Raw genomic sequence first — 27,954 nt, forward strand, 5'->3', positions numbered from 1 at the left:
AGCAGTGCCAAAGCCAGAGCCCACTACTTCCCCAGTTCCCTCTCCCTCATTAGTCTGAATAAGAGACATGGGTGTCACAGTTCCCCATCCATCAACAGTCACTAGGCAGGCCCTGGCTGATGCGTGGGCCCTTTGACATGGCCAGAGCTCTATGCTGCTCTGTCTCAGAGTCCTCCTACAGTACAGCCCCCACCAATATGATGGAAACTGTCAGCGTAATTTAACATGGCATGCCTGCACAATTCATTAGGGCCCTGCAGAGAGAGAACGAGAGCGAGAGAACCAGAGAGAGAGAGAGAGAGAGAGAGACAGCGAGAACCAGAGAGAGAGAACGAGACAGAGAGAAAGAGAGCGAGGGATGGTGATGGTGGGGGGACAGACGACCAAAAAGAGACAGAGACAGACAGACAGTGATGAACCGGTGACAGCCAGCCAGTCATGGGATGAGAAGGACAAACCCGACCATGATCCTCACTCCAAGCTGTGTGATTAGTCTCTCGTTATGGCCAGGCACGTAACACGGTCGGCACTATTTGTTTGTGTTACCATCGGCAGCCAGTCGAAATCCAAACAGACTGTGCAGCAGCGCCCAGAATTAACATTAAATCTTAATTACGTTGAGAGGCTTTCTCAGTGCGGTAGAAATGTAAACTCACGCAGACAGGAGCTCTAAGCCCTGAATATGTAACTGTGCTATGGTGGGAGGGTACCTTAATCGTGTTACATTTTCTAGTGAATTAAAGATAGCTTGGCTGGTGGGGCTTTCGTTCGTCTACTGTGTGTGTGTTACACAGTAAGGCCGTTGTGAGGCGGTGGATTAATGTGTGTTTAGATAGAAGAACCTACAGATTAATTACCCCTAGCAATGTAACTTCATGCATAAATTATATCTTATTCTCGCCATCTAAATGTATGGAAGCTAAATTCATACATTATGATAGCATAGTGCTATAAAAAAACGAATTACATGATGAGGCTTATTTGGTTTATTAGATAAGCCATGTCTGTGTGAATGTGAAAATAAGCTGTTTCAGGAGCACGAGCACAGTGCTCGTCATTCAATGTCATTTGGAGTCCCTTAGCTTTAAATAGCTCCTACTTCACTGCATGGTTTAGGTTGGCACTCATGTGGTATTTTCCTGCTGGTTCAGTCGGAGGGGAAACTCACAGTTCACAGTTTCCAGGCTGTAAGGGGAAATTGCCCTCTCATGCCTCGTGAAGGATGATAGGAAGAGGAAAATGATGGCAGAGAAATCCCCCCTGAAAATACATTGTCAAGGAGTAGTCTCCTTTAAAATGTGTGGAAACGGCGAAATAGTAGGCGTCCATCACACACATTTTAAAGAAAATACATGGTCAAGAAGTCTCTCCTCTCCTTTAAAATTCTGTTGATACGCCGAAGTCCACCCACCACACAGAATACTAAGAAGAGCGTTGGTTGGGATTGCGAAACCTCCAGTGATAAGAAAGTCTACGAGGGAGCTGTTAGTGGAGCGTAGATTTAAACATATCTATAATGTGTGTAGTCAGGGCTGTGCATGCTGGCAGAGAGGGTAGACAAGGGAGGGGTAGGGAGGAGGGCTGGAGATGCTGGCATTGAGGAATCTAATCCCCGAGTTAATTGGTATGACTGATGAAGACAAATTGAAATGGGGCAGCTGAATCAGCGGCTCGCATTTTAGGAAGGGCTGGGAGAGCTTAAAGCACTCTACTGCAGCCACAGCCGCCTACTGCAAGCCCACAACATACTCCAATCAAAGAAACAAACACACAAGTGTGTGTGTTTGTGTGTAGATCCGGACCTCGATAATAGTTGTTTTGATTTTTAAAAACATTTTACCCCTTTTCCTCCCCAATTTCGTGATATCCAATAGGTAGTTACAGTCTTGTCCCATCGCTGCAACTCCCGTACAGACTCGGAGAGAGGCGAAGGTTGAGAGCCATGCGTCCTCCGAAACACGACCCTGCCAAGCCGCACTGCTTCTTGACAACACTGCTCGCTTAACCCGGAAGCCAGCCGCACCAATGTGTCGGAGGAAACACTGTACAGCTGGCGACTGAAGTCAGCATGCATGCGCCCAGCCCGCCACAAGGAGTCACTAGAGTGCGATAGAACAAGGACATCCCGGCCGGACAAACCCTCCCCTAACCCGGACGACACTGGGCCAATTGTGCGCCGCCTCATAGGTCTCCTGGTCGATGCCGGCTGCGACACAGCCTGGGATCGAACCGGGTCTGTAGTGATGCCTCAAGCACCGCAATGCAGTGCCTTAGACCGCTGCGCCACCCGGGAGGCTCTGTAAAAATAAAAACAAATAAAAATATATAATAATAATAACTAACTTACTGTTGCGAATTAGAATAGAAGAATACACTATGTGCACTTTCGAAAAATTGGTTGCAGCAGTTTTCCTCTTGTTATACAGTACCAGTCAAAAGTTTGGACACACCTACTCATTCAAGGGTTTTTCTTTATTTTTACTATTTTCAACATTGTAGAATAATAGTGAAGACATCAAAACTATGAAATAACACATATGGAATCATGTAGTAACCAAAAAAAGCGTTAAACAAATCTAAATATATTTGAGATTTGTGATTCTTCAAATAGCCACTCTTTGCCTTTATGACAGCTTTGCACACTCTGTACAGATTACCTTGTAGGTAAAACTGCTAACACCATGAAGGCATAACCAAAAATACACAGATTTTCAACACTATCCAGCTTTGTCCAGCATAGCTTCAACATGTTCTGGGCATCACTGTCCTTTCTCTGACCAAATGGGTAAACTAATGCAAAGTGCTGCTTAACCTGGGAAAAAAGTATTTGATCCCTTGCTGATTTTGTACGTTTGCACACTGACAAAGAAATGATCAGTCTATAATTTTAATGGTAGGTTTATTTGAACAGTAAGAGACAGAATAACAACAAAAAAATCCAGTAAAATGCATGTCAAAAATTTTATAAATTGATTTGCATTTTAATGAGGGAAATAAGTATTTGACCCCCTCTCAATCAGAAAGATTTCTGGCTCCCAGGTGTCTTTTATACAGGTAATGAGCTGAGATTAGGAGCACACTCTTAAAGGGAGTGCTCCTAATCTCAGTTTGTTACCTGTATAAAAGACACCTGTACACAGAAGCAATCAATCAATCAGATGGAATGGGCTACAAGACCATCGCCAAGCAGCTTGGTGAGAAGGTGACAACAGAAGTGGCTCAAGAAGAGGCACATTAAGTTTCCTGGAGTGGCCTAGCCAGTCTCCAGACCTTAATCCCATAGAAAATCTGTGGAGGGAGCTGAAGGTTCGAGTTGCCAAACGTCAGCCTCGAAACCTTAATGACTTGGAGAAGATCCGCAAAGAGGAGTGGGACAAAATCCCTCCTGAGATGTGTGCAAACCTGGTGGCCAACTACAAGAAACGTCTGACCTCTGTGATTGCCAACAAGGGTTTTGCCACCAAGTACTAAGTCATGTTTTGCAGAGGGGTCAAATACTTATTTCCCTCATTAAAATGCAAATCAATTGATAACATTTTTGACATGTGTTTTTCTGGATTTTTTTGTTGTTATTCTGTCTCTCACTATTCAAATAAACCTACCATTACAATTATAGACTGATCATGTCTTTGTCAGTGGGCAAACGTACAAAATCAGCAGGGGATCAAATACTTTTTTCCCTCACTGTATGTATGTATGCATGTATGTATCTATCTGTGATGGTGGATTCAGGGTCCTTTGAAATGGCTCTCCCTCAGTCTGGTAGTGGATGCAGATCAATTGAGGGAGTAAGGGAGGGGCTTAACACAGTTGCCACATCAAAGGGATTTGAATAACTGCATACTGTAGCCATTATTGAGTCGTATTTATATTTATTTATATTTGCTACAAAGCGAAGCAATGGCAGCATCGAGCATATTGAGGCTGGCCTTCGCTCCTTTTGAAATACACCGATTTGGGCTCAGGGCCACTGCTAGGCAATTTGGTAACAAAATAGACAGCTATTCACCGAATAAAGCTTTAATTAGAATATTACTTGTTTTTGTTCGTAGTGCCATTCAACTACAGATAGGATCGTATAATGAATTGAGAATTGAATTACAAAGCGAAGTCACAACAAACAGTAAAAAAAAAAAAAAAAATCCCGTCTCAATTCTAAGTCTTTCTCTGTGTATTGGGATGGTGATGTATGCCAATGTCCATTAAAAGTTACTGTGACTCTCGCTCCTCTAGAGGGAGTGTGGCAGACCAGACACTCTCTCCCTCTGATAAGTTTGTAACTTTGTTCATTAGTGCTGGCCTGTCTCCTGCTGCAGCCGGCTGTCTGTGGTGACACAGTCTCTGCCAGACCTCTCTCTCCCTCTCCCTCTCTCTCTCCGCCTCTCCTTCTCGCTCTCTCTCTCTGCACGTCTCCAAGCTGCTCTGTGAAATAATTTACCGCACGCCGCGCTCCTCCGTATGATTGAAGCGTAATTAGAGCGCTGAGACAGTGTGAGCCAATGACGGGGCACGGGACTGCGAGCTAGTCAGATGGTCCTTCTCACTTGTGCTGGTTTTGCCCTTCAAAAGTATCACTTTGGGGAAAGGAGGGTGAGAGGAGCACTGCCGCTATGGCGAGTTGATGCTGCAGCGCTGCTGCATGAGGCGTCTATGCAATTTATGCATTTAGAGAGATTAAGAGAGAGGAATATACATGTGTAGTGGAACCTAAAGAGGCTTTGTATCCTCCCACAGGCTCAGTGATACTGTCATACTGTCACTAGGGGAGAAACGTATAGTATAAAGCTAAAGGAGGAATGGGCTTTATAAGGAGACAAGAATATACATGAAGTATGCACAAAATATGTGCTGTTGTGTGTGTATCTGTAGTGTATTCAAAGTGCGGCTGTGACAGGCAGACACATATGGAGCGGAGGAACTAGAAAGCATCTTTACTAGGCTACACCATAATCTCTATGACACCCCCAGTCTCGATGGCATCACACTACGCGTGGAGCCGGGAAATGTGCTGATTACTACTATCTTCTGGCTGACACCATATACTTTATGAAAAACATAGTTCTCAAACAGCTCGCAATGTCTTGCTGAAATGGCATCATATTCAAGGTGGGATAACACAAACTGCAGAGAGAGATGGCTGCTGAACCTGCACCTGTATCCTCTAGTCCAGCCAATTATTATTTATTTCTGAATAGATTCCCACTGCCTGAGAAGAAGGCAAAGTTGACCTCAGCCTAAGGTGCAGAGCAGCTATGCTAAGCTAACCTAGCTATTCTCAGCCACAGCAACAACGGCGTCAGCCATCCGTTTGATTGAAGTCCAGAGGTCACCCTTCGTCTCGTTAAATTGTAAAGGGGTGTCAGTGCAGGAACTGTGTCAAAGAAATCACCCTTAAAGGATAATAGGGTAATAATGAAAATAATACTACCGCTGACTGCCCAGACCACCCACAGGGAGCTTCCTCACTGTTTGTATGAATATAAATGCAATATTTACATTTCCCCTGAGAGATAGGAACGTCAATCTCCGTTATTCGACGTTTAGTGGGCTTTTGCCCTGACCGAGGCCCAAACGTTACCGTAACGATTCCATGGGCCCTTAAATCTCCAAATGGCAAACAGAGATGGCTGCCTGATGGGCCGGAGCTGAGCGTTTTTAGCATATTTTCCCCTCACTCTAATGTGGACAGGAAGTGAAGGGCAAGCGGAGGCAGAGAGGGTAAACAGCCCTGAGTTAGGGAGGGTAAACCTCGACCTGACTCCCTGTTCCTAAATATTACATGTCAATAACAACCTCAATAACACCCTCCACATTCAAATGAACCAGAGGCTCTTATTTTGGGCTTTTAAAAAAATGTGTTATTTTCTCCCGCGTTCCGATTTGCCTCTCTGCTATTACTGGAGAATAAACATGGTAATGTTTGTTAGCTCAGGAGGCAGTGAATTCAGATTGAATACAGGGTGAATCTAAATAGTCAAGGGAGTGTGACGTGTGAATATCCGTGTGTGTTGGGGATCCTATGGCTAAGCTGGGCTGGTTCAGGTAGCTTGGCGAGAGAGAGAAAGAGAGAGAGAAAGGGAGAGCTTTGTTTTCATCTCGGCAACCATAAGACAAACAAAGACAACGGTAGAGAGATAATTTCCATAAAGACTGGGTTGTTGTCTGAGAGGTAGCAGCTGTCAGGTGGAATTGCTTCTCCAACACAAACACCACAATCGAGGGCGCTCACCCCATAATTCAGTGTGATTGGCTCAAGGGGAAAATGGCACCCTGCGGAGAGTTGAGGAGGAGAGCTCTTTGACAGGTTTGCATCTGCGATGGGAGACGCGGACCGTTTCCTTGTTATCATTCTGTCTCTTTTAATGTCAGTCTTCGTGAGGGGAGAAAAAGCATTCCACACGCAGTGACACGGAGAATGAAGTCTTCAGCTAGGTGTGAGGGACCTCCCCCCCTCCCCCCCCCCTCCCCCCACTGAAGAACACACACACATACTCTCGCCCAAGCTGCTGCTTTGTAGGTGACTGACAGCGAGGGAGGTACAAGGAAGTGTCCTTCAGGTACCTTAATTATGGTTCTCATCCTCCCTCATGCTGTCACAGTCCCCAAGGGGGAGGAGGAAATAAAAGGAAGCCAATGTTTCACGTTTCCTTGGTATTACTAATTCAGAGGGGGGACATCCAGACAAAAGAAGGGGAAGGAAGACGAAATAAAGACCCATTTCTCCACCTTTCTCTTCCCTTCATCTCTTCTCACCCTTGCAGCCGTGTTTAAAATACGTAATCTTAATAAAAGCCTTTTAATGGCACTGCAGCGGGAAAAGAAGGTGCAACTTGATTACTCTGACGGTTTTATTTAACGAGCTCAAAGCCTCTGGCTCTGACTAGCAATTCCGTTTATTACTTTGTTGTGGGAGATCTACGTGACAAAATGGAGCCTTGGGACGTGGAGAATGAGGAGAATGAGCCCCAGCATGACCGTGTTCAGTCATCGGGGTGGCAGCAGTCGCCACAATGATTTACACCTGAAGGATGTGATGGTGATGCTCACCTGGGTTCCTGTTTGATGCCTCTGGGGCAACCGACTGGTGTTTCAAAGTCACAGCTACAGACCGGCCACGTTAATTATGGATGGGACTAAATTGTCCTCATTGAATGTATGGCAGGCGAACGAACACATGGTAGACGGGAGTGTGTGTGGCTGTGTGTTTGTGTGAGAGAGAGACAAAGGCTGAGAGATAGAGAGAGACAGAGAGAAAGAGAGCAAGTAGAAGAGAGACTGAGTAGACAGAGATACAGAGAGTCAATAAAAACTAAACTACCCCTTAATGTCTCTCAGAAGTGGGATAAAAAGACAGAAGTAGAGAATGCCAGACCCTTAATTCATGTGGCCGGAAACATTCAAGAGTACGTTCACCCACACACACACACAAACACTGTAAAAAGGCCAGCTGTTTTATATTGGGACAAAAGCCGACTCCTGGGAATGTTGACTGACAACAGAAAGCAATACAAAAAGGTTTAAAATGAAATAGGGAAAGAGCATATTCCCTAATCTGTATTCTGTGTGTGTGGCCTCTTATAAATATTAGAGGGAGGACAGACACTTTGTGAAGCTAGGGAATGGATAAATTGTACATTTGAGGAGATCATCTCCCCTCTAGCTGATACTCCCATTATATTCCATCACAATAATGGGGGTATCATCTTCATCATAATTTCATTATCCTCACCATCATTATTGGAATTGTGAATAAAAATCGAAGTATCTCTCATCTTCATCATTACCACAGTTCTAATCAACACCAATGCCAGCAGCATCAGTAAAAGTAAAAAGTCTGATTAATGTTCAATTACGCCTCTAGTTAACTGCCCTTATGGTATGGCCATTCACTCTCTCAAGCTGTGAAGTTCACTGGGGTCTCGTGTTCCAGTTCCTCTCATCTGCTTCCACTTTCACACAATCATATCAAAGAGCACATGACAGGCGCCTATGCCCACTGCAACCAAAGCACAGCCTAATTGACAGTGTCCACCACACGTGCACGCACACACATGCACACACGGCATGGTGCTGTACTGTATATGGCCGCAGCCCTGCCCCTGTCACACACTGTGGAGTAGTTATGGAAGAGATGGGTGACAGTGCCATTGGAAACATAGAGCATATCTAAACTCCCCTTCTGCAGGCCTCCCACCATGTCCTACACATTACAGTCTGTATCTGGGTCTGTATCTGGATAGGGGCCAGACCATGCAACTGTAAAAGCCCATATTCAGTAATGAGCGAGCAGACCTTGTATATTTAAGCAATAAGGCCTGAGGAGGTGTGGTATATGGCCAATATACCACAGCTAAGGGCTGTTCTTAATCACGACACAATGCGGAGTGCCTGGATACAGCCCTTAGCCATGGTATATTGGCCATAAAGTGAGGGGAGAAATTATTTGATCCCCTGCTGATTTTGTACGTTTGCCACTGACAAAGAAATGATCAGTCTATAATTTTAATGGTAGGGTTATTTGAACAATGAGAGACAGAATAACAACAAAAAAATCCAGAAAAACGCATGTCAAAAATGTTATAAATTGATTTGCATTTTAATGAGGGAAATAAGTATTTGACACCCTCTCAATCAGAAAGATTTCTGGCTCCCAGGTGTCTTTTATACAGGTAACGATCTGAGATTAGGAGCACACTCTTAAAGGGAGTGCTCCTAATCTCAGCTTGTTACCTGTATAAAAGACACCTGTCCACAGAAGCAATCAATCAGATTCCAAACTCTCCACCATGGCCAAGACCAAAGAGCTCTCCAAGGATGTCAGGGACAAGATTGTAGACCTACACAAGGCTGGAATGGGCTACAAGAGCATCGCCAAGCAGCTTGGTGAGAAGGTGACAACATTTGCCAACAAGGGTTTTGCCACCAAGTACTAAGTCATGTTTTGCAGAGGGGTCAAATACTTATTTCCCTCATTAAAATGCAAATCAATTTATAACATTTTTGACATGCGTTTTTCTGGATTTCTTTGTTGTTATTCAGTCTCTCACTGTTCAAATAAACCTACCATTAAAATTATAGACTGATCATGTCTTTGTCTGTGGGCAAACGTACAAAATCAGCAGGGGATCAAATACTTTTTTCCCTCACTGTATACCACAAACCCCTGAGGTGCCTTATTGCTATTATAAACTGGTTACCAAAGTAATTAGACCAGTAAATATCCATTTTTGTCATACCACGGCTTTCAGACAATCAGCATTCAGGGCTCGACCTACCCGGTTTATAATGTAGTGTATGTAATGGGTGTAAGTCATCGAAGGACTCTATAAAATGTGTTTATGGAGCAAAGCCATTCCACTAAGGGGGATGCCTGAGGAATGAGCTTGGCCTAGCGTTGGTGGGGTTGACGCTAAGTTGCTAACAGTTCCTAACCTTGGCCATTTGAGCCTGGCCTAGACTATCATATAAAGTGGTGATGCTAACATGCTAACGCCTTAACTATATTAGCATATACTGTATAGCACCGATGCTAACGTGCTAACAGTTCTTACCTTGGCCATTTGAGCCTGCACCCCGGTGGCTTTGAGAGACGACACCGCCTTCTGTGCTGCAGCCGGGCTATCAAAGTCCACGAAGCCATATCCTGAAGGTAAAGAGAGAAGGAGAGAAGAAAATAATGATGGGAAATGCAGGTGGAGTTCTTAGACGGATAGAGAGAATGACATGGCTTGGTAATTGTAGCAGTAATAGGTGGGTAATATGACCACAGAGGCTGCCAGTTCTCATATCTTGTAAGCACTACATCGCTTAATAATTAGCGGCACTGACGTTCATATGGGGATGCTTAGGAATGTTAATTAGCAGCATACATGAACTGTTTAGCAATAACAAACCCAAGCCGGCGAGCCACTTGAATGAAGGAATCTACACTGGTATTTTAAAGTCCTACAGTAGCCTACATTATACAATGCTACATTTTTAAAGCACATTTTCCAGCAAAACTATACAAAGAATCACAACAATGCACAGATAAAGTATATACACAAACATGCCAATCATTTTTATTTTTATTTTAACCTGCCTATCGGTTCTTCTTATGAAAGGAATCCCCCTCAAAACAACGAACCCTTCAATCCCTTGATATTTGAAGTGATTGACGTTGGCCATCACGCTCCTCACAACAACAGCCCATTAGTACAGAGAGCCATTTCATTTCACAGGGTTTTTCATTTTCTCCCCGGCAAACAAATCTCTCAAAGGTTGACGCCGTCGTACAAGAGCCTTCCCTTGTTTTTTGTGGGGGGGTTTTCCACTCTCCCACCCCCTCCGGAAATCCATCAGTGGTGAAAAGGCGAGAATGAAATCTGCAGCTGTGATTTATGAGTTATTGTGATCCCGACATTCCCGGGGATGTATCAGCGGAGGGGTCACGTCGGTGTTAATTAAAATTTGGTGCCAGATTAAAAGCAGTCAATGGTGGCCTCTGATCCACTGTTTCACAAGGAAAGTGTAATTAGAAAGGGATAATGGGGGGAGCTGGGCCGAGCTAGTGTGGCTGCCCTCTACACACTTTTTCACACACACACAGATGTGTGTGTCTGGAGTTTCCTGCATTCAATAGAGGTAAAGGAGCGTGAAATAATGGCAAACTCATAACCTGTGGCAGAACGGAATTGAGCTCATGTCTGATTAACAACATGGTGGTAAAATGAAGGAGAAGTGTTAATAAATGTTAATTAGGAAACACTACTGTAAGAGCTGGAGGTGAAATAAGGTTGAATTAAACCATATTGCCAAAACAGATCTAGTGGTTCTACTTAGCTGAGATGCAGTTAACCGGTCCATAAATATATTATTCAAGAGGTGAATGGTGAAGTATAAAAACAGAATATTTTCAGGACATCCCATCAAAGGAATGTTCATTGGAACAGGAACAGGAAGGGGATTTGAGAAAGAGACAGTTGACCTACATTCAGCATCGATAGGAGAGTACTGGTTCCTCAGAGCAGCGATTACCTGTACGGCACTGGAAAGTCACTGTGGTCGGCTCCATGCAGAGACCAAGTCCAAAAGGCCACGGCACTACGGCGCCACCTCAAACGATCAAATGACCCGTGAATACACAAACCATGACAGAGAGAGTTCAACTGAATCCAGTTGCAGGAGTCCGGAGAGGACAATGTAGGTCAGGACAAGAGAGTTCAATATGACAGACAGTGAAGCCCTCAATAACTGGAGTTACAGTATGCATGTCTAACTTGCTACAGTACAGGCAGTATTGTATTGGGAAGCCAAAAGCCAGGACTGTCTGGGTTCCTGCATACATACTGTATAGTCATCCCACAAGAGTCATTTGGCCAGTACAAAACACTCGCTCTCTCAAGATGCTGAGAAACAGATGCACCATTGAGAGCATCCTGTCGGGCTGTATCACCGCCTGGTATGGCAACCACAGGGCTCTCCAGAAGGTGGTGCAGTCTGCCCAACGCATCACCGGGGGCACACTGCCTGCCCTCCAGGACACCTACAGCACCCAATGTAACAGGAAGGCCAAAAAGATCATGTAGGACATCAACCACCCAGCCATGGCCTGTTCACCCCGCTATCATCAAGAAGGCGAGGTCAGTACAGGTGCATCAAAGCTGGGACAGAGAGACTGAAAAACAGCTTCCATCTCAAGGCCATCAGACTGTTAAATGTGACCCGTTACAGAAAGCTGGGCGTATTACGCACATCAATACTTCACAGGAGATGAATTTGATCTTAAAACATTTTATCAAAGGCAGAAATGCCTTCCTGAACATGTGAACTTTCATGTGCCTTAATAACAATAACAAACAATCTGTAAATATAAATAAAATGTGAAATCACCAAGCTGTTTAGACAAGGAGAAAATACAGACTCTTGCCTAGCCATGATTGGTTGAGATAATGAGGGGGCTGGGACATTCACGAGAATGCCCTTTTCTCCTAAATGGGATTATACATTTATCAATTTTTAAAGCAGCATTACTTCCCCATGTTTCCTCCAACTACAGTGTATGATATGCCCTTTTGAAACTCTGAGTGTACTTTTATCCAATGTAAAAAACACAATTTCAAATCTTTGAACATGAGACTGAAAAGAGATGGTGGGTCACAAATAGACATCACTAGCTGGCCTCCACTCAGTACCCTGCCCTGAATTTAGTCACTGCCTCTAGCCGGCTACCACCCGGTTACTCAACCCTGCACCTTAGAGGCTGCTGCCCTATGTACATAGACATGGAATCACTGTTCACTTTAATAATGGAACACTGGTCACTTGAATAATGTTTACATACTGTTTTACTCAATTCATATGTATATACTGTATTCTAGTCAATCCCATCCTATTCAACTATTGCTGTACATTATACTATTCTATCCTACATATTCTACAGATATATCCACATACTGTCCAAAATGTCTATACATCCCATCACATATATATATATTTATACTCTGGACTCTGACATTGCTCATCCTAATATTTATATATTTCCTAATTCCATTCTTTTACTTTTAGATCTGTGTGTATTGTTGTGAATTGTTAGATATTACTACACTGCTGGAGCTGGGAACACAAGTATTTCGCTACACCTGCAATATCATCTGCTAAGTATGTGTATACGACCAATAAAATGTAATTTGATTTGATTTGAATACATCAGGGTCAGGAGACAACCTTTCACTCAGTTCAAGCGATCAAAAATAATATCACACACAAACTGCACATGCTCTCAAAACACTGTTGTTCAAAGGCAAGTATGAGGTGCAGTACAGTATTTCTAATGAGGGTGCTCTAGAATTACACCCAAGGAGATGGAATGGAGGAAGGCATCGCTTTGAAGTCTCAAACACATCCTGGCTGTACACAAACCAAAAAATCAATCTGTCCTTTAAAGCCGGCTCAACTTTTTTGAGAAGATGCACCATGTCTGATACACTGCGCAGATACCAAAATAAAATCGTTAGCAGAATAAAGAGAAACATGAACTGCCATATCGTATTTCCTGGGCCTGCTCTAACTGCTGCTGTCGAGATAAAGACAGAATTGTCAGTTAGGATAGTGTAGCCTAGAAGCGCCGCAGAGAGCAGCAAGAGCCCCAGGCCCCTATGGAACGCAATGCACTTTAGGCTACACCGCTAACGCTAAGCTACGTAGCTACAATATCCTGAGACCAGATAAGGGACTTATTACAATGCATGAATCAATCATGCATGCATCATTCGTGCATCAAATTATGTTAATCCTAATTACGTAGGGGGAAATTAGCATACTTTATCTGCATAACAGTCTGGATTGTTTGGCCCCCCCCCCCCAATTAGATTTTCCCATTTTGATACAGAATTCCCATTTCCATATTCTGCTAGCTCTAAATATCCTGTTTTGCATTGCATACTACTTTATAATAATACCATCAGCAGGAATAATGGTTCAGTCACACATAGGCAGACTCATAGTTACATGTAATCTTTAACATCCATGTGAGTCATCAAAGAGAGAGAGCAGCTGAAGCACATGCATGATTAATTACAGCTGTTACACACATGTAAATGATTATCGAGAGCATTTGCATGCTGTAATAGAGGAGATACATATGGCCACTCTAAACAATATTCATGCTGCTTTATACAGTATCATAGAATTACAATATTTCAAAAATGTGACATGCCAGCCCAATGGGGGCAGATGATGCTAGGTCTTATTTCACAGTAGCAGGGCCGGAGTTATGGCCCACCCTACTGTACCTCCTTGCCCGTCCAAATAAAATATTGAAATATTGATCATTTATTTGACCGAGATGCACGCCGAATGAAAGAGTATGGCATGTCATACTATTTCTGGCCAGACAGCATCAGATACATGGGCTACATACAGAGAGAGGGACGCTGTTTCGCTCGCTCGAAAGCTTTCACCGGTGATATAGTTTCAGCAGAGAGGAAGATGCGAAGCGAGAGGGCTCACTCTCGCCACAATCTGTCCAGTATAAACCCAATGCATTTCTATGGGAATAATATGCAGACCTAAGCTTGTCGCCTGCCTTACCGGCTTTGGGACAACAACTCCCATTGTTAGGGCGGAGACATGAGCATCTCGTCATTATATACAACTCTCTGGTTTCAGCCTCTTGCGAATTGGAAAGGAAAGTTGGCGGGTGCACAGTGCACTGTTAGGATGCTGGATTTCCCTAAAGTAAATTGATGTTTCGCCAAAATTATATAAATACTCCTGTCTAAATAAAATCATTCAAAATACTTCACCAGAGAGCATGACTTCTGCACAGAGGATCATTATGTCACGACTTTCGCAGAGGATCCTCCCCTCCTTGTTCGGGCAGGTTTCCGCGTTCGTCGTCACCGGCTTACTAGCTGCTGCCGATCCATTTATCATCACTCCACTTGTCTTGTCTAATTAATCACACACACTTGGTCCTTATCCCCAATTGTATAAGTGTTCCCTCTGCTTCCTTGTCTGTGTGGGTGATTGTTTGTTGTGAGCTGTGTGTAGCTCGGTTGAGCTACCCTTACCTTGTTGTTTGCCAGGGTAGATATTTCCCCTGTGCCTGAGTTTTGTTGTGGCATGCTTGCGCAACTGTTTATCGACGGAATAAACTTTTTGGATGCGTATTACTCTCCAGCGCCTGACTCCTTCTATCACATGCATCACAGAATCACCCACCTGCTATGGAGTCAGCAGGAGAAGAGCGCATGCCTGGAGTCGTGGCATGGGTCCAGGAGCACTCCACGATGCTGGCCAGCTTGGGGGAAGTGATGGATCGGGTTCTTCAGGTAGTCCAACGCCTTGAGAGGAGCAGACCCGATCTGTCGAGACCAGCTGGCCAATCGGATCCAGCCACCTACACCCCAGCACCAGGAGGGATCCAGATATCCCGGCCACGGGCGTTTGAGGGGACAGCAGCGCTGTGCCAGGGATTCCTCCTACAATTGGAGCTTTACTTCGCCAGCATCAGGCCAGCACCATCGGGAGAAGGTGACCGTACTTGTTTCCTGCCTCTGTGGGAAAGCCCTGGAGTGGGCCAACGCGGTGTGGAATGAAGGAGGAGCCGCGTTGGAGGACTACGGGGAGTTCGCTCACCTCTTTCGCTCGCCCGAGGGTCGAGAGGCCGGTGTGCGACTGGTCCACCTGAGGCAGGGGACGAGGACTGCGCAGGACTTCACGTTGGAGTTCCGGACGCTGGCAGCGGGGTCCGGGTGGAACGAGCGGGCCCTGATCGACCAGTTCCGGTACCATCTGCGGTTGGACAACCTGCTGGCAGCCAGAGGACGTCCTGGTAGGGGTCTGCCCGTTTCCACCCCGGAAGACTCGGACCTCGAGCTGATGGAGCTGGGTGGAGACGCCGGCCATGAGAGCAGAGGAGGACAGCGACAGTGCCACTCTGGTGGCACAAAGGGAAAATCCACCACACGTTGTAGTCAACGTTCTTTTGGTTCTGGAGGCGGCAGGCAGGGCACTCACGCATCACCCCAGGTATCGAACACCCACACTTGTTCAGAGCCCTCTGCTGCGTACTGTAAAATATTTGTCTCCTTTCCTGAGCACATGGATGTTCCCCAGTGTAAGGCGCTAGTCTTGGGAACTTTATGGACAGGGCATTCACACACCATATAGGCATTCCATTGATTCCCCTATCCATTCCACGCCCCATCAGAGCAGTTGATAGTCGACCATTAGGGTCCGGGTTGGTTAAGGAAGTTACTGCATCAGTCACCATGATTACCCAGGAGAATCATTGTGAGCAGGTGACATTTTCCATTATTGAGTCTCCTGCTTTCCCTGTGGTATTAGGTATCCCTTGGCTAGCACTCCACAACCCCGCCTTTTCATGGCCACAGAGGGTTCTCACGGGGTGGTCGCGAGAGTGTCAGGGTAGGTGTCTAGGTGTTTCCATTGGTGCAACCACGGTGGAAAGTCCAGACAGTACCTCCACTGTGCGCATTCCCGCTGAATACCTAGATCTGGTGCAAGCGTTCTCTAAAACGCAGGCTACTAAATTACCACCTCATCGGGCGGGGGATTGCGCGATAAACATCCGGGTAGACGCTGTACCTCCCAGGAGTCATATATACCCCGTCACAGGAGGAAACGGTGCCTATGAAAACATATGTCACGAGTCCCTGGGCCAGGGGTATATACGTCCCTCCACTTCACCCGCCTCCTCAAGTTTCTTCTTTGTGAAGAAGAAGAACGGAGGTCTGCACCCTTGCATTGATTATCGACCACTGAATAGGGAGACGATAAGATTTAGTTATCCTCTCCCCCTCATTCCTTCAGTGATTGAATCAATGCATGGGGCGCGCTTCTTCACCAAATTAGATCTCAGGAGTGCGTACAACCTGGTGCGTATCCGAGAGGGAGATGAGTGGAATACAGCATTCAGCACAACCACGGGGCATTATGAATACCTGGTGATGCCCTATGGTTTGATGAATGTTCCCTCAGTTTTCCAGTCCTTTGTGAACGAGGTGTTTCGGGGCATGCTTGGTCGTGGTGTAGTGGTCTACATTGATGACATCCTGGTGTATTCCGCTACGCGCGCCAAGCATGTGTCCCTGGTTCGCAAGGTGCTGGCCCGACTGTTGGAAAATGACCTTTATGCTAAGGCAGAGAAATGTATGTTTTTCCAGCAATCCGTCTCCTTCCTTGGATATCGCATTTCCACCTCAGGTGTGGAGATGGAGCGAGATCACATTTCAGCCGTGCGTAATTGGCCGACTCCAACAACGGTTAAGGAGGTGCAGCGCTTCCTTGGCTTTGCCAACTATTATCTGAGGTTTATCCGGCCAACGCTGACCGCCACCACAGTGAGGCCCCCATCTTTGTACCGGGGGATCGGGTCTGGCTCTCGACCCGGAATCTACCCCTCCGCCTGCCCTGCCGGAAGCTGAGCCCGCGGTTTGTGGGGCCGTTCAAAGTCCTGAGGAGAGTCAACGAGGTCACATATAGGTTATTACTTCCCCCTGATTACCGTATTAACCCCTCGTTTCATGTGTCTCTCCTCAGGCCGGTGGTAGCTGGTCCGCTCCAGGAGTCTGAGGTGCGGGAGGTCCCTCCACCTCCTCTGGACATCGAGGGGGCCCCGGCGTACTCTGTCCGTTCCATCCTGGATTCGAGGCATCGGGTGGGGGGCCTTCAGTACCTCGTGGAGTGGGAGGGGTACGGTTCGGAGGAACGGTGCTGGGTCCCAGTGAGGGATATCCTCGATCCTGTCACGATCGTTTATGGAAGATACGGACCAAGGCGCAGCGTGATAAGCGTACATTTTATTAAGTACTTAACTCACGACAAAACAACAAACAAACGAAACGTGAAGTCCTAGGTTACACAAAACAAACCTTAACGGAACAAGATCCCACACCGACTAGTGCCAAACAGGCTGCCTAAGTATGGTTCCCAATCAGAGACAACGAGATACAGCTGCCTCTGATTGGGAACCACCCTGGCCAACATAGATCTAAACGATCTAGCACATCAACATAGAAAATATAACACAGAAACTACACACCCTGGCTCAACATTTCAGAGTCCCCAGAGCCAGGGCGTGACAGTACCCCCAAAGGCGCGGACTGCGACCGCGCTACACAAACACAACAGGGTAGGGGCCGGGTGGGCATTCCGCCTCGGAGGCGGATCTGGCTCAGGTGTGACCACCACTTTCTCTCCACCTCCCGTTACGCCCCCTGATCTGGTCTGGCACCGCTGACTGGAGCTGGACCCGGCGACGGTGGATCAAACCCGTATAGGCTCGGATTGAGCCGCTGGCCGGAGCTGGACTGGACACCGGTGGAGCGGATTGCTCTGGCTCGGAGTGGATCCGCTGACTGGAGTTGGACCGACGTGGAGCGGATTGCTCTGGCTCTGGAGTGGATCCGCTGACTGGAGTTGGACCGGACCCCGGTGGAGCCGGATTGCTCTGGCTCGAGTGGAGCAGCTGACCGGTGCGGACCAGGCACCGGTGGAACAGGCACGAGCCGTGCGGACTGGACCACACGCACCACTGGGGGGTACTGTCACGACCTCCTTGTTCGGGCAAGTTTCGGCGTTCGTCGTCACCGGCTTACTAGCTGCTGCCGATCCATTTATCATCACTACACTTGTCTTGTCTAATTAATCACACACACCTGGTCCTTATCCCCAATTAGTCATTGTATAAGTGTTCCCTCTGCTTCCTTGTCTGTGTGGGTGATTGTTTGTTGTGAGCTGTGTGTAGCTCGGTTGAGCTACCCTTACCTTGTTGTTTGCCAGGGTAGATATTTCCCCTGTGCCTGAGTTTTGTTGTGGCATGCTTGCGCAACTGTTTATAGAAGGAATAAACTTTTTGGATGCGTATTACTCTCCTGCGCCTGACTCCTTCTATCACATGCATCAAACATTAGCTAATTTTCAAAAAAATTGGCAAAGATACAGTGCGTCTCTCTCCAGAATGTAGGAAAGTGCACATTTGGCAATGTCTGATTTCTGATTGTAACTCACCACATACACCACTAATTTTTTCTTCGCCTCACACAAGTCATCAAGTCTGTTTTTTTAAACATCCATTGCGAATGATAGTTCCTCAGTATTTGAAAAATCTTTCCAACACTCAGGCCTCGATTATCACGAAGCCTCGGTGTGAAAGAGCAAAATATATAATGATCTGGTGATCCCATATATCCAGCGGAAACGTAATAAAAAACAGCTTTCTGTCCCGAGCTCACTTTCGCAGGAAACTTTGATGGCCCAGAATAGGCTAGTTGATACAATGTTGCAAGTTCATTAGCAACAGTTAGCAACAGAGAGATGAATGTGATGAAAGAACCAGAATTTTCATCAGGATATTTTCTACTTTTTTTATTTGTCTGCTTTAGGCCTATGTATTTCACTTAGTTGATGATGGATGTTATAGGCCTACTGCTGCATTGGCCTTCAGGCTATCTCTGAGTTCTATGCTTTCATTTCTTTAGCTGCGAATGGATCACAGTGTATCAATGTGTCCATATGTCCATATGGCAGAGGCTAGTGCTCTTGCCATAGTTTAATTTACATTTTTAGATTTGTATAATTTTACTTCAGATTTGTATGATTAATCACATGACAATGATTTTGAGAAACGAAAACGTTATTATTGAAATGAAACTGTTCCACGAAAATGTACATTTAAAATAATCATAACTGGCAAGACGATTGGTAGAAATGGTAGGATAAATTGCTAGCTTCCCCAAACTTGAAACTCACGAGCTGCCATAGTCTTTACTATTACACCCATTTTTAAAAATGCGCGCAAGCGCGTGCACACAGGGAGTCCCGTGAAAAAACGGGCCCGCCTATGGAAATAAAATGCCCGTCCAACTAATACCTTCTGGCGCAGGGTCTGCACAGTAGCCCCGTCAAATTATTTAAACAAATATTATAATTTTTCTTCCAGAAATGCCTTTATAGTATCTGAAGATTATGCCTTTGTTAAATGTTTTTCATGAAGAAATGGAATGTTGTTTATGGTAGTATCAAGAGGGAATGTTTTAGGTGTAATACCACATACCACAGACAGGAGGTGGGTTGTAGACAGGGGAGACTGGTGATTGGCCAGAAGAGGGAGTCACCCCCCTTTTTGCATTGTTTATAAATAGGGGTTAAACGATGAGACGTTAGAACGGCCATAGCAATCTTGAGGAGCGTTCTCCGGACAACGCGTGTCTGTAATTTATGCTGTAACCTCGTGGTATGAATAAAAGCCTCTAACACGATGCAGCATAGATCGGACTCTTTTGTTGACAGCGATAATTGCCACCATTCATCATATACGACATAATGGCGCCCAACGTGGGGGCTTGGGTTTTGCGTCTCTTCCTTGTTTCAGTCAATCGCTGGGCTAACTCTCTCTGAGGCATGGAAAGGGTGAGTGTTCTTGCCGCTTCGGAGTTTGTTAGATTGGATATGACTTGTGTACACTGAAGCGATGCTCCATTATAACCTGGCCTCAGGTGGCGGTGTTGCTGGTCGACTAGAGTCTGCTAAAATTTATTCCATTGGAAGCGGCAGTTAATTGGAAGCATTTAGAGCATTAAACGGTAGGATTTAAGTATTGAAAGTGTATGGTCCATTGGTAACGGGTGACAATGGTTGGTAAATTCAGATATGCGCATTCTTTAGGGCACTGGACCGCTTGAAGACCCCGAGGGGGCCATTTTAGATAATGGGCTGGCAAATCCGTGTGTACGATAGAATGTATATTCGGTGGGTTTCTTTTTTTTAAAGAGAGCTCAGATTCATGAGGTTTATCTGATTGTGATTATGATTTGACTCTCGTCCGACGGGATGTTTGATTGGATCTGATTTCTCGGTGTAATGGTCATTAGTCTCGGCAACAAAAACGGTAGGAGAAATAGGTTAAAAAATAAATAGGCCAGTGCAGGGTATGTTTCTGTGTAGTAGGCTGCAGTTGGCTAGAGGCTGAAGCTAAGGCTGGATTGTTTTGGGCCACGTGGTATATCGTTGCTCAGGCTAATCTTTGTAAGGCTAAAGTGTGAATCATGCTATAGTGTACCTTAGGCTAAGCTAAATGCTAATGCTACAGGCTAATTGTGTTGTGTGCTACATGTTAACGTATCCTTAGAGATTCCGTTGCGATGGGTGAAAGTCTCTTAAACTTGTTTATGTGTTTGTAAGTCAGGTTATATGTTTTGTGAGCGCTGTTAAATGTTGTTTGACTATAAGGGGGAAAATGGGGAATTACAGCTGGACTGGTATTCTGTTTGGAGAGAGAGAGTAGAGAATCTTCCTTTCACGGTGAAAGTGTAGTGAGGAATGATATTTGCGCATGCGTTTAATTTTGCGACACTACAGTACCAAATGTGGGAGTTGGAGTTTATGGCACGAGATTAGGGAACGTTTTGTTTTACGGCACCATGAGGGGATGCTGAGACTCAAGTGAGGTTAAAATGATATTTGCGCATGTGTGATTTTACGGGGCTAAAAACTACAACATGTGGTTATGTGCTAAGCCTACAAAGCACGGCATTATGGGTAAGGGTCATAGGTCCCATGTGGGGGGTTTTTTGGGGAAAAATCTCTTAGGTGTTAAACGGCTGTTGTTCGAACGGGAAACTATTTGGCGATATGTAGTAAAGTTATAAATCAAATATATGTTGACGGAGTATAATTAATTAAATTAAAAGACGATTAAAATTAACTGAAATGTTTTGGAGCGATCTATGTAATAAATGATATTTGCGCATGCGTGGATTTCTGTAAAACAACACATTGGTTAAACTGCAGGGGGAGACAGAGGAACACAGACGACGGAACAAATACGCATAAAGAGATTTTAACACGAATCTTATAAGTTTAAACGGCGGTGGGTTAAGATGAAACTTGTTTTGGGACCTATTGAATTTATAAATTAAATATATGATAATGGATTATAATGGATTGAATTAAATAATTAAATAACAGATTAAAATAATGTTTTTGAGCGATCTATTTAGTTCTGAGTTTAGTCTTAGAGTGAATAATGTACAACGAATGAATATTGAATGGTTGGAAATACTCAGTGATGGCATTAACTACTAAAATGTGATTCTGTGTCTCTGTTTTTTCCTGTCATATGAGTGGAGCGATACGATACGACAGGAGAGAGGAGGGGTTAACGTGTGACTGACGTGCGTCACGTGACAAGGTGTGACGAGGCAGAGTCAGACGAGAGGATCAGATCAGGCTAGTGCACAAAATCATCCTAACAAGATATGTGATGTTATGACAATTTTACATCGGCTTGGCAAATACTATTTCATTAAAAGTTGTATTTTGGTGGCTCTGTGTATCACTGGGGTTTGATTACAGATGTGTTGGGAATCCAGGATGGATTGAGGATTCTTCTGTAAATTTATGATAATTAGGGGTTATAGAGCAAGGGGTTAAAGGCTTTGTTTATGGGTATTTTAGTCTGAAGATGACTAACTTGCATTTACTTGCAGTTGATGGGTTGTGGTAATATAGCCACCACTAATTGATATTGGTGACATAGGAATAGGAATTGGGGTTAATTATTCAGGATTGTTAATGGATTTGTTTAGGTTATATTAAGAATTTAAGGGGGGAAGTCATAGCCATAGGCTATACAGTCTAAAATAACATAGGTCACAATAAAGGAATATAAAGGGTTGATATAGGGGAAAATTGACTAAAATAGTAATTATTTAACTAAGGTAGTGTTAGGAGAGACTAATGGCAGATGTTAGTACACCTTTCTCACATACGGATTCAGCACAAAGACACCCACCTTACGAGAAGGAAGCTTTCAGTGATCATCTAGCATGGTGATTATGGCATCAGAGATGAAGACGAATACGAGCAGAAACGACGATGAAGATGAATTCAAAACTCCAGAAGGAAGAAAATGAGAGGTCTGGAACGTGAAGGAGAAGAGGATGATGAAGATGAGTGATTGATGAGAGGTCATGGTGGAGGTGACTCTGTGATCAGAGGGAAGTGGCAAGAGAGGAAAGAAGAAATGGATACTAGAGATTTGATCTCTGATGAAAGTTGAAGGTACAAGAGCAAAGAAGAAATGGAGAAGTGGAAGAAGTAACACGACTGGATGAAGACCTCAAGAATTGAAGGAGAAGAATAATACAGTGAGGCCAAAGGAAAGGCCACTGGTAAGAAGATGATATTTCAAGAACAGAACTTAGAAGAGAACCTTTGGAAGAATACTGATAGGTCCACAACGAGAAGAACCGGACGAAGAAAACTCAATTAAATACAACTTATAACTGGTGGTGGAGAAGAAGAAAATAAGTGTTGGTTATGAAGAATCAGAGTGAACCAAATCAACAATCACTGTTACAGCTTCAACTGGACAATGTCAAGTGCAATTGTACCAGCCAAGGGGGGTACCAGGTTATCCATATCCACTGTCAGTTTCTGGACAGACACAGAATTGGAGAAGAAGAAACAGAGGAAGATCAAGGAGCAAGTGAAGATCACCTGTGCTTCAGGTGAACACTAAATATTCTAGAGTGTCTAGAATATCCGGAAGGGGGGTATCAGCTGAGAGCATCGATTAGAGAAGAAGAGAAAATAGCCAACAATTGAAGTAAAAACAACCGACCATTAGAAGTGATAGTGAATAGGGGAAAAACTTATTTGGGTTTAGGCCTAAAGAGGTTAAACATCTCACTATGTAAAATTAATTAGGTTAGGATAGGGATTTGAGGTAGTAAAACAGTTTACTCTTCGGGAATCAATTGAGCTCTGCTATAGAAGTCAAATAGGAATTACAATAGACATACTAATATTAGGACAATATATCAAGGATATTGTGGGAAGAGATGCATGGTGTAAATTGAAGTGTTCAATCAGAGGCACACTAGACGACTGACTGTCTGGTAGAATATTTTAAGAAGTAGGGTTTTTGGGAATCATTTGCTTAAAAGATAATATCATAGGAAGGATGATAATGTATTAGATTGCCTGTTAGACAATCTGTCTGGGAAAAAACTTAATAGGGGTGACTGTTATTTTGGGTTACATTCTTACATTAAGAGATTTGAGGTTAGGCTAAAAGGTGTTTAGTCGTTTTGCCAAGTCTGTGTAAAGGAGTCAGGAGCAGGTGGGGAATTCCCAATCACGTATTCTAAAAATTGGTGGGAAGGAATTTTGTCAATAAATCAGTGGAAAAAGGTTTGTTTAAAGGGTAGGAGAAGATTAGATTAAAATAAGTTAGGAGAACTAGGGGTGAAGGAACTCTGAGACAGTGAGCTAAGTTCAAAGTTAGTAGTAAGAGAGAGAGAGAACAGTAATGAATGACACTTTAGAATAGGAAGATCAAGGTAATTGTGGGTACTTTTGTTATAATCAAAAGGTTTAAAGTTTAGAGGTAGAACTGAAAGGGGGAAAAAGTGACACTAATGGTGATGGATGGAAGTACAAGTAAAGAGTTCAGAGCTTTGGGATGAGGTAGTAACAATAATGACATCACCACGTGAGTCTATTAAAACAACAGTGAGAAGTAATTTAACTCTTTCAACATTGATAGTTATTAAAGCCATAAATATAGCGCATTTGATTATAAGGGTCCAGCATCAATTATAGGGGGAAAATACTGTTATTAGAGTTAGGATAATAATAATAATAATATGCCATTTAGGATGATGACGTTTCTTTCACAGAGAGAGAGAGATAATTAGGGAGAATAAGTATTGTTAGCAGGATCAGAAGTAGAAGCTGTTGGACTTAGTCAAATAAGGGATTATTTTGTGTAAGGTTACAGATAAAGATCAGGGAGAATATGTGTACTTATCTAGTGAAAGCATAGAAATTTGTTCCGGTTAAGAATTATGGGTTAAAGGGCTATGTAATTTATAAGGTGATGCTTATAATGGAAGATTTGAAGTCTGTAAAACTTTCTACAGTCACAGAGGGAGTTAAGGATAAGTTTATTACAGTAGTCACTCCAACAGGGAATAATCGAATAGGATGTTGGTAGTTTCCCACTAGAGGGAATTAAGGGTTTTAATTCATCAACTAAATCAACAACGTTAATGGTAACTTTGGGAAGGGATTAATGATACGATGGTAATAGCAAATGTAGGAAGGATGACAACAACTTTTCTGAAATTAAAGGAGGCAGCAAGAGAGACTCAGGGGTTTAGGTTACGACGAATAGGGTTAAAAAAGCAGAGCAGATAGTAGTAGAGAGCAATATAGATTAATCTGAAATGGAGAAGAGAGATTCATCATGGAAGCTGCAGGATGAGGTCTTTTGATTTTGATGACAGAGGGGGGGGGCATCTGATCAGTGCTGCTCGTTCCTCTGTTGTGAAAATTAGAGATAGATTAACTCATTCTGTAAGAATCAGTGAGGAATCTTGAGGGTTGATGTCTGTTGGGGATGCCAGCCCAAGACCTGTTGGACGGTTGCGCAGCCTCTAGTGGGTCTGGGTCAGGGTTATGCTTTGTCATGACTGTGGTATCGGCAACAGTCATTGACAGATAAAATAATGTAGTTGTCAGAACAGTAGGGTTTAAGTGTTCTGGGGTAAAGGGATTACCCTATGGGAATTGTTAGATGGAAAGTAAGGTCAGGTAACAGTGGAAACCTGAAGTATTCAGGTGAAACATTGAGGGCTAAAAGTTATTGTTGTTATAATAAAACATATGAGGTAAGGGGTATGTTTATGGGAATATCAGAGGGTGATGAGTATAGTATAACTTTGGATAAGTATGACTTTAAGGGTAGTAATGACAAATAATAGGTTACTTTTTATGTATCAGGTAGTAGAAAAGCAGGACTTTGATGGTTAAACGATTAGCTTTTGACTGACAATGTGACTATGGGGAATGGAGATTTGATAGGATTTGGTTGCAAGATCAGTTAGGCCAGTAGGGGCAGTGATGGGTCAGATTTTAGTTTCAGCTTTGATAACACTGTGTGATGTTTGTACTGACTTTTGAGAAAGTTATGAGATTGAGATAGGTTGGAGAAGTGATGCCTGGAGACAACACTCAGATGCCGTTGGTGATTGTTCCTGATCTGGACGAAGATGGACGAGGGGATTTAGATGGACTACTGATGGATAAATATCCTTTTTGATTATTTGATCATTTTATTTTTATTGTTTCAAAGAAAACATTTTGTAGGCTGATTTTAATATGATTTTAGAATGATTTTATGAATAAAGGGGGAATGGATAATGTGATTCATACATCATTGATATGTCATTTTTATATTCTTTTAAATTGATGTGGAGGTTTAATTTGAAAATGTTGTTTTGCAAAGGATACTGTTTGGTCGTTTCTTTTCTTTTCATTCCAGAAGCATGTGGGGGAACATGGGAAGGGAGAATATGACTGGAGGAGATGAAATAAGGAGGGTGTGGCTGATTCCATCATCAACAAGTCCATTGGAGGAGGAGACTACGGAGGAGATGAAGTGTAGTGGACTACATTCCAGTGTCTGCAATGAAATATAGACATATTTGATGTGTAATACATAATGGTGTCATATTCTTAGGTATTGATTTTAGTAGAATGATGTTTGATGTTATTGAATGCAGATGAGGATCTTAGATGCTTTTGTTTATTTCGATGGGGTTAGGGAAAGGACGGTTAGGCAGGGAGAGATTCCTTTTCAAGTCCTATGGGTTGACCAGCTTGAGAGTGGATGTTTCTGGATAGGATTTTGTTTGCAGGGGAAACATGTGTATTTAATGGCATCATAGTTTCAAATGTCTTTACATGATTTATGAGTTTATCTGGAGTACCGCGGTGGTTGCCTGGGGCAGAGGGACCGTGAGAGAATTTTACTGTCTTGATTGATGGATGGATGGATTTGGAACAAAGGTTGCCGGACAGTTTTTCGCTCTCACACTCCATAAAGATTTATTCATAATTCATAGTAATGTGTTCACACTTCATAAACAGTTTGTTCATAATTCATAGTAATGTGTTCACACTTCATCAACAGTTATTCATATTTCATAAGAAAGGTATTTACACTCTAGAGGAGAATGTTTTGGTTTAAGGTTAAAGATACTCAATAAGATAAGTTGTTACTAGTCATAATCCTATTCTGTTTGGTTTCGAGACGTTTAGTTCGTCTCGAAAGGGGGGAATATAGTATCTGAAGATTATGCCTTTGTTAAATGTTTTTCATGAAGAAATGGAATGTTGTTTATGGTAGTATCAAGAGGGAATGTTTTAGGTGTAATACCACATACCACAGACAGGAGGTGGGTTGTAGACAGGGGAGACTGGTGATTGGCCAGAAGAGGGAGTCACCCCCCTTTTTGCATTGTTTATAAATAGGGGTTAAACGATGAGACGTTAGAACGGCCATAGCAATCTTGAGGAGGCGTTCTCCGGACAACGCGTGTCTGTAATTTATGCTGTAACCTCGTGGTATGAATAAAAGCCTCTAACACGATGCAGCATAGATCGGACTCTTTTGTTGACAGCGATAATTGCCACCATTCATCATATACGACACCTTCTTGAACATGTGAACTTTCTTGTGCCTTAATTACAAACTTGTATGGGATCTGTAAATATGAATACAAATGTTACATTATGAGCCTAGTTTAGCCAAGGAGAAAGCACTGAGCTATATAGGGAGAAAGACAGAATCCTTCTCCCAACTAAGCTATACCGAAACTAATTTCACACATATAACAACAGATTAAATAAATTAAGTAAAGTATGGTGGGAAGAAAGGAGGAGAATGGGTGAGTTGATGACGAAGGGAAAGCAAACGATACATAATTATGTAACCACCAATTGTGAATGAAGAACAGGGCGACCCATTCTATTGAATTGATCCATTCAAATTATAATATTAAAATGTACCCTATATCAGTCCACCGAATCAAAGCAGTCTTATCAGTCTACTCTGGCCTACTTGGAGTAGGCTGACAGTGAGAGAGTGTGTAATTGTACATGCTGAACGGCTTTCAATATCTGGGAAAATATCCACATCGGGCAGCAGGTGAGCGAGTGTCGGAGAATGTGGTGATGAGGCTTGTAGAACCTTACGTTGTCTTCACTTCACTGTCATGGCGAAGAAGTTGCTTGCAAAGAAAACAAGTTTGGCCCGCACCATGGACAAAGTGAGACGGGAGCTCCATCCCTCTGAGCAAAATAAGGCACCTGCACAACCGTTGTACTCCACAACGGTGCTGAAGAACGACAAGATGAAGAACGACAAGATGAGGAGACATAATAAAGAAATCTGGAGACTATTACGCACTACAACCAAACAAAGGTACTGTATGTCAAAGTGTGTCAAGCAAGTGAAAGTTACAAAAATTGTGTCAACTGTTAGGACAAGGGATAACAGCTCAATTAAATCCAACTGATGCGATTGCGTGAAGACGCACACAAGCAGGAGCTAACAATAATTTACTATTTTTGACTGCTGTCGTAGCAACACTTATA

The 27,954-nt window shown here is 43.6% G+C and overlaps 1 protein-coding gene across 1 annotated transcript in view; it reads right to left on the minus strand.

The window, feature by feature from the left end:
* The window catches only part of LOC121571444 (RNA-binding motif, single-stranded-interacting protein 3-like), a 284,697-nt gene that overhangs the window by 176,982 nt on the left and 79,761 nt on the right, over positions 1 to 27,954 (minus strand). The window contains exon 4 of the mRNA XM_045221880.1: positions 9,552 to 9,643. Coding sequence (XP_045077815.1) covers positions 9,552 to 9,643 — 92 coding nt within the window. The remainder of the gene's footprint in view (positions 1 to 9,551; positions 9,644 to 27,954) is intronic.

This window comes from Coregonus clupeaformis, chromosome 8, assembly GCF_020615455.1.
Source record: "Coregonus clupeaformis isolate EN_2021a chromosome 8, ASM2061545v1, whole genome shotgun sequence".
Lineage (NCBI taxonomy): Eukaryota > Metazoa > Chordata > Actinopteri > Salmoniformes > Salmonidae > Coregonus > Coregonus clupeaformis.